This window comes from Magnolia sinica, chromosome 9, assembly GCF_029962835.1.
Source record: "Magnolia sinica isolate HGM2019 chromosome 9, MsV1, whole genome shotgun sequence".
NCBI classification, from domain to species: domain Eukaryota; kingdom Viridiplantae; phylum Streptophyta; class Magnoliopsida; order Magnoliales; family Magnoliaceae; genus Magnolia; species Magnolia sinica.
In genome coordinates, this window is record NC_080581.1 from 33,932,837 (window position 1) to 33,940,509 (window position 7,673).

A 7,673-nucleotide genomic window follows, 5' to 3' on the forward strand; every position below is an offset into this window, starting at 1 on the left:
GCATTTGCGCGCGACCTTGAGTGTCATCCTGTAATTCTGAGTTGGCTTAATCTGAGACTTGTATCATTACGACCGCGCCGTCGCCACGGTTCTGATGCCACGTCTCATGCGCCAAAACGATACCCGAGCCAGGAGATGTAGGCCCGCATTCAGTTCGAGGAAAAAAATATCGTGTGTTGCAATCCGTAGAGATTCCATCACATCAATCACTTCACTTGTCAAGTACACTCATCAAGTCAAGTACCTTATCCCATCCCCCAAGTACACTACACCATCCCCAAAGTCAACCTTTCTATCCCATCTCTTACACACCCCATCACTCCTCTCCCATCATCTCTCTCTCTTTCATTCTCTCTCATTTTTCCTCCCAAGCAATCCACGTCCAAGCTCCCCATGAGAGAGCTAGTGTAGCTCACCTTCCCATCTCCCATCTCCACCATCCTAAGTCGATCTCAACCGTTGGAGTCCATCCATTAGATCTTTAGCATGCATTGATGGAAGAAAAAGTCCAAGAAGATCTAAGGTGGGTGTCTTCTATGGTTAGATCCCTCTTTCTCTCTCTCCTCTCTTCATTTCTTTTTATGATATGATGATATGTATGTATGGCCCACCTGATCAACAATCTGGACTATCCAGATTTTTGGATGTCGAGCGAATGGGGCCTGTCTTGCTGCCCGTTTTGGGCCAGCTAGGATGGAAGGAAATAACAAATATTGGCTTGGTCTGTGTGGACCCCACCGTGATTGATGTATTTCATCCCTGCCGTGTGGGGTGGCCACGTCTACGTGGGACCCACCTTGATTAATGTAGGTATGCGGTCGGTCCAGCATCCCTGGACGTCTTCACTGAAGAGTGAACAGAGAGGTGACTCTCTGAAAAAAGAAAAAAGAAAAAGGGAAGGGTTTTAAGGCTTTTGGGAAGGGCTACCTATGCAGGCCCCACCTTAATGTATCGGTCAAATCCACACCGTCTATTCCACTCTCCAGCACATTTTAGGCGTTGAGCCGAAAAATGGAGTCAATCTGAGCTTCTAGGGGGCCATAGCATAGCAAATGGTGGTTTTTACCGTTGAAACCCACCCTGATGGTTTTATACACCGAAATTTATTGTGGCTGGGATTAGATTATAGTGGCGTAAGTTAAGTGTCGAAACTCCAATAGGGAGTCTTATGATTTCCTAACCTATAAGGTTTATTGTACAATATCTAGCAGACCTTAGATTGTAACCCTCATTTAGCTAGTGGTGACTTTAAGTTATATGCATTATCTCATCCAAGTAAAATCGTACCTTAATCACGTAAATGCTAAAGGAGAGTAAGAAAAGGCCGAGTAAGTGAGGACACCATGCTTGCATGAAAGCACTCATCGACTAATAATAAGTTCGCAGTCCAACATCTAAACTAATTCCTTACTATTGAAACATCAATTTTAAAACGTTTGCAGAAATATATTAACAATTAAACATCTTAGTAACCTAATATTCTTCTTATTATAATATGATAATGTCTTTTTCATATTAAATTCATTGTCTAGCTTAATATAAAATAAAGAAAAAGAAACACATCTTCTGATATATCCAATATGAATACAATTACACTCTTAACCCAAGACTAAATATATCCAGAGCTTGTTTAGAAACATATTCAGCAAAGTAACTTTGTTTGAAAATACTTCTCAACATAACTACCGATAATAACTTAGTAATGACTGAGGTAAGACAAACCTCCATCTAACATTTGTGATCTAACTTGTATGTCTCCGTGAATCCTGACCCCGAGATACTGGTTCTTGATTGCATGCATTTTTGAAGCGACATCTTTCATGCACATTCGTTCTCTTGGAGACTCTGAAGAGCACAACACACCAATTCTGACCATTAAAATCAAGCATTCATGCATTCTATTTCTTGTATTGATATGATTTCCATTGCCCTGAGTAACTTCAGTGCCTTCTATAAGCAGTTGTGGCTTAACAATCTCCATTACTCGTTCAGGCAAAGCTAACTTAGCAAAATGATGAAGGCTTAGATTGTCCATAAACATCCCATCAGTTGGCCCCTTGCCAGTGATCATCTCCAATAGAAGGATTCCATAGCTGTAAACATCTCCTTGTGTAGATGCTTTACTGCCCATCGCATATTCTGTAATTTATACATCTCATATTAGAATGTAAGTGACCATTTGGATACAAATAATATCAAAGGTTGAATTTAGAGAGAGGGGCCGGGGAATATTCTATTTAATCAAGTAATTAGCATTGGTGTGCTATGAACTTATAAGTGCTTATAAAGATGTTCAAAATTGATCAAGACTCTATTACTAAAGTGAAAGAACTCAACATGTCAATCATCAACTGAACAAAAGACTTATATATCGTTATGATTTTTTTGTCACACATATCTTAACTAAAGACATTATAAGAAAATAATTCTTTATATCTTGCTATGGTGTGATTAATGTGGGGTGCAAGTGAGTACAACTTTGTCTATCTAGATCTTGTTGGGTATATCCTTTAAATCTGAGGTCATTCTTTCAGGATCCGAAACCAGATAAAATCAAGTTCATGTAAGATTTACCAGTGTTCCCCATTCAATGTACAAGAGGTGGCCTACTTGATCACAAGAATGATTGGGTTAGAACCCACATAATGAATAGGCATTAGTCATGTGGGGGCTTATAAAAACCTAAGCCATTCAACAAGTGGGACCCATTATAAAAATACCACGCCAACACAGTAAAATGTTCAATTAATCAACAACACCTATGGGAAAATTTGGAAGTTTAGAAAAACATGATTACTATTTCATGTTCAAGGTACATGTGTTGATCAACGTACACACATCTACCTATTCAACTTGGAAGCATTATCTTATCCCAGTGCATATTTGAAATGGTCCCAACTCATGGATGACTATGATTTTATTGTGTATACCACGATAACATGTATACTTTTCCAGTACATCTGAGAACCCAAGGAAGTGATCGTGTGAGAGTGAGATGCTCTAACCACATGTATGCTTTGAATTAGTATATTTGGTATACCTCTTAAAAGTGCCCATATGAGTGGATGAGCCATACTTTTGTGCAAGATTGTCTTCATGGTGGGATTACCTTGTCCCACACACCTAAGTAGATAAGTGTAAAGATATGTAGAGGCCTAGAATACCTTTTTGTCTATACAATTACTAGGGGCGTGCTCTCACCTTTTGGGGGTCTGTGTAGAGAGAGAATGTTTCACATTCAATTGGTTAGACTACTAGTTACGCTCTACCCAATGAATAACCTACAACCTCTTAAGTGAATGCGGCATCCAACCAATCCAATAGGTTAGGCCTACCATGAGGATCATTTGCACCGCAAAAATGAGCTTCATCCACCCATCACATCTATAAAAAACAATGACCATCCATAGATAAATAGACTTACTCAATTATTTGATGGTTGATTTTTTCATGAGGCAATCCTTGTGATGGGGCCAATCGATTGCACGGATTGGATGCTTATTTGAAATCCACCTGGATCACAAGGTTTGTCACCTTATTTCACACTAGGGCCCAAAAAACATCCCCTTCCATGATTTAGGTAGACCACACAATTGGAAATAATACATAGGAAAACACCCACCTTCCAAACCGTTTCAACTCGTATGGCTCACTTGAATCACGGATGCATCTGATTTTTGAGCCTTGGCCTTATTTTAGTGTGCAATCTAATGGTTGGAGTTGATTTCATATTATCATGGTAGTGGACCCATTAAAAATTAATGGTTTTCCTCTCTCCTAACTTTTAGTTTGATGTGGCCCAATTGAATCATAAGTCAGCCTGATTTTTGGCCCTCAATCTTAGTCAAGATGACTTATCTAATGATCGGAGTGGATTTCACAGTGGGCCATATAGAAATTAACAATGGTGGGCATCCCTCCCCAATTATTTCCCTTGGAATGGCTCACCTAAATCATAACAAGTCTGATTTTTTGACCTGGGGCCTAACATGGGCTAATGCATATATTGATTAGAATGGATTTCAGATGCATATCACAGTGGGCCTACCCAAGCCCACCCTACTTTGCTCGCACCGCCAGTACTCTCCTGCGAAGCGAATAGCCAGGCTAGGTGGGTGTGTGTTTTTTGTTTATATTTATGTATTCATATACAAGGAATTAAATACGATAATAGACAAAATGGTTACCTGGAGGGATGTATCCAACAGATCCCTTGATTCCAACCGAGCTAGTTTGAGCAACCTCAGGTAAGAACCTGGCTAGCCCGAAATCACCCACAAGAGCAATCATGTCATCATTAAGAAGAATATTGCTTGGCTTTAAATCTCGATGAATGATTGGCGTTTGGCAATGATTATGCAGATAATCCAGTGCAGAAGCCACATCAATAGCTATGTTTAGCATTTGAGTAAACTTCAAGTTCCTTCCAAGCTGGTCATCGTCATCTCTGTGCAACCACTTGTCTAGACTTTCATTGGGCATGTACTCGTAAACTAGAGCTTTGAAATCATTGCCCTTAAAATCAATGCTTACACAGCAAGTTAAGATCTTAACAAGATTCCGATGCCTAATGTTTTTCAAGGCTTCGCATTCAGCCATGAAGCTCCTCAGAGCTCCTTGATGTTGAAGATTGAAGACTTTCACTGCTACCATAGTTCCATCATGATCTAGAGCCCCTTTATATACAGCGCCAAAACTTCCGGTGCCGACCAAATTGGCAGAAGAGAAGCCATCTGTCGCTTTAAAGAGTTCTGCATAAGACATGGTGACAAAAGGATCCTCCGCAGAAGGCACATCAACAGGTTTCCTTCTTGACTTTCTTAGCCAATAAAGAGTGGCAAAGATGCATGATACTAACATAAGGAACAGGACAACAACAACAACTGAGATTTTTACTTTTGATGCAAGAGACTTTCTCCGTTTCTTGGAAGCTTGGCTAGAGCATTGAGGCAAATTTAATTCTGGAATACCCCCACAAAGCTTATTATTTCCGAGCACTGAAACTTGACTGGCATTTTCGAAGACCCCTTGTTTCGGTAATTCACCCTCAAAATTATTGAAGGATAGATTTAGATACTCTAGAGCAAGCTTCTCCAGATATTTTGGAATCTCTCCAGATAGGTTGTTGCGTGAAAGATCCAGGTATCGAAGGCCTCTTAGAGTACTAAATGTTGGAGGAATTGATTCTTGAAAGAAGTTTCCATCCAACGAGAGATACTCTAGGCTGAGACAATTGCCTAGCGAGCTTGGAATTTCTCCTGACAATTTGTTATTTGAAACACTCAATAGCGAGAGAGTTTTCAAGTAACCAACTTCGAGTGGCAAACTATCAGAAAAAGAGTTATTTCCAATGTCAAGTCGAATCAAAGATGGAAAGATGAAAAGTTGTTTGGGTAAGCTACTGCTGAACTTGTTACTGTCGAGGAATATGAATTGCAGGTTTTTGCAATTACCAAGTGTTGAAGGTATGCTCCCCGATAGATTGTTTTCAGATAAACTGAGTACCAACAATTGGGAGATGTTGCCCAAGGAAGACGGAATTTGCCCTGATAATCCATTTGCTTGAAATAAAAGCTTTCGTACCTTGTTAAGCTTCCCAATACCAATGGGAATAGTACCTGTTAAAAAGTTATTCCCCATATCCAGTAATGTTAAGTCGACAAGATTCTGAATCCCAGATGGGATGCTTCCGAATATCATGTTTTCTTGCAAAGTTAACCAAGTCAGTTGGGTCGAAATATTAGACATGGAATCAGGCAACACCCCGCTGAGATGATTACTGGCTACCTGCAGCACTCGTAAGCTACTGCAATTGGTCAAAGAATCGAGAAAAATCAAGTCGTGAGATTTTCCAATTCCAAGTTTATTACCCCACAAAAGTAAATTGGACAGACCCTTGAGGCTTCCAAAATTCGTAGGTACAGATCCGCTAAAGCTATTGCTATCAAGGTCAATAGTTTCGAGTCCTGAAGCATTGGATAATGAAATTGGTATGGGTCCTGTGAATTGGTTTGCTCTGGTGGAAAGCCATTGGAGATTAGGAAGAGTGAGGCCTAAGTTAGGAGGAAGGTTTCCATGCAATCTGTTAATTCCCACGTCCAAAAACTTAATGGAGGAGAGATTGTATAGCTGGGGTGGAATCCTACCTGACAGTTCATTTTCAGCAATGTGAAACCTCTCTAAGCTTGCCAACCGACCAAGGTCATCTGGTATGCTGCCATTCAGGCTGTTTCCTGTGAGATAAAGGATAGAGAGAGACGATAGGTTTCCAAGTGAAAGTGGGATGCTTCCTGTAAGATTGTTCTCACCAAGAGCCAATCCAGTGAGTTTCGATAGAGAGCCAATCTCAGTTGGAATCCTCCCTGCCAACCGATTATAGTGAAGATAAAGAAATTCGAGTTTCGAACAGTGAGTCAGATTTGTTGGAATTTTTCCGGTGAGTGTGTTATTGCGCAGACGGAGAAACCGCAAGTGGAACAACTGGCCCATCTGTTCAGGAATCGGTCCGCTGAAGGTGTTGTTTGCTAGATCGATTCTCTTGAGGAAGGTGAGGTTCCCTATGAAGGGAGAAATGGGGCCCACCAAGTTCTTGTCTGTGAGATTCAAGGCAGTGACCCTTGGAGGATGGCGGCGACCACCGCATGTGACTCCTTGCCAGCGACAGAAGTGGAGAGTATGGTTCCATGAGCTCAAGGAATGGAGAGGATCGTCGGTTATCAGATCTTTAAAGTGGAGCAAAGCAAGGTGATCGGTTTCGTTGGAGAAGTGAGCGGCTGATCCGAAGAAGCATGGAACGTGAGTGGAAGAGAGAAGGAGAAATGACCAAAATGCCAATAGGGTCATAGGTGGGAGCTCCATAACAGTGTTTGTGAATGAAGGAAAGCCAAAGCGAGGAGACAAAATATGGAGTGGATTCTGAGCCCTTGATGAGTTGAGGAGTCTACTTATAATAAAATGATCAGATGATTTTGGTGGGTCCCAGTTTACCATATTATTTTCTTTCTTTCTTTCCTTCTTTTCTTTTTTTTTTTTTTCGTGTGTAATAATACTGAATCAGGTCGCTGTCCAAAAGGGTCGCAGATCCGGTACCACCCCACACTTGATGTGCCTCGTTATTGGATAAATGTCTTAAAATGATCTATCAAAATGGAAACGGTGGGTCTCACGGATTCCCTGACAGGACTGTCCATCTCCAATGGTAGGGTAGTACCCAATCGACGTGATGCAGGGGTTTTATGCGCAAAAAAATAGGCAGATTCAACGCTTAAATATACCACACAAAGGAAATTGTACCATTACCACTTCAAAAATTTTCAAAAGGCCCACCTTAATCTTTATTTGCCATCCAATCATTCGACAGGATTTTTTATTTTTTATTTTAAAAGAAAAGAAAAGAAAAGTAAAAAACCTAACTAGATAAAGGGAAAATACAACTGTCATCTTGATCTGAAAATTTTAAAACAAAAAAGGAGTTTTTAATGGTGGGCGCTCAATCACCGGTGCTTCATGTGGTGTGGTCCACCAGGGATCTTGTTGTGCTTCATTTTTTGGCCCGTGCCCTAAAATGAGCTGGCTAAACAGATGGTCTACGTCCAACATCCATATATAACACATACATTAAATTAGGCTGTCACGGCCTGACCAAGGTCCATGTTACCCCCAACCTGACCCAA

The 7,673-nt window shown here is 40.7% G+C and overlaps 1 protein-coding gene across 1 annotated transcript; it reads right to left on the reverse strand.

Annotated features, from left to right (window-relative positions):
- Nucleotides 1–1,463: 1,463 nt before the first annotated feature.
- On the reverse strand, nucleotides 1,464–7,195 carry LOC131254840 (probable LRR receptor-like serine/threonine-protein kinase At3g47570). The gene is made up of 2 exons (XM_058255544.1): nucleotides 4,188–7,195; nucleotides 1,464–2,139 (listed from the first exon to the last, which is right to left on the reverse strand). Exons 1-2 carry the CDS (start codon nucleotides 6,988–6,990, stop codon nucleotides 1,697–1,699), a joined length of 3,246 nt encoding a protein of 1,081 aa, XP_058111527.1. The 5' UTR covers nucleotides 6,991–7,195; the 3' UTR covers nucleotides 1,464–1,696.
- Between the last annotated feature and the right edge of the window lie 478 nt (nucleotides 7,196–7,673).

Excerpts from the sequence above, each read along its gene's own strand:
- LOC131254840 (XM_058255544.1), bottom strand. The coding sequence starts at position 6,990 with ATGGTAAACTGGGACCCACCAAAATCATCTGATCATTTTATTATAAGT. Across the intron at positions 2,140-4,187 it reads TGTTGGATACATCCCTCCAG|AATATGCGATGGGCAGTAAA; the intron begins GTAACCATTTTG and ends TATAAATTACAG.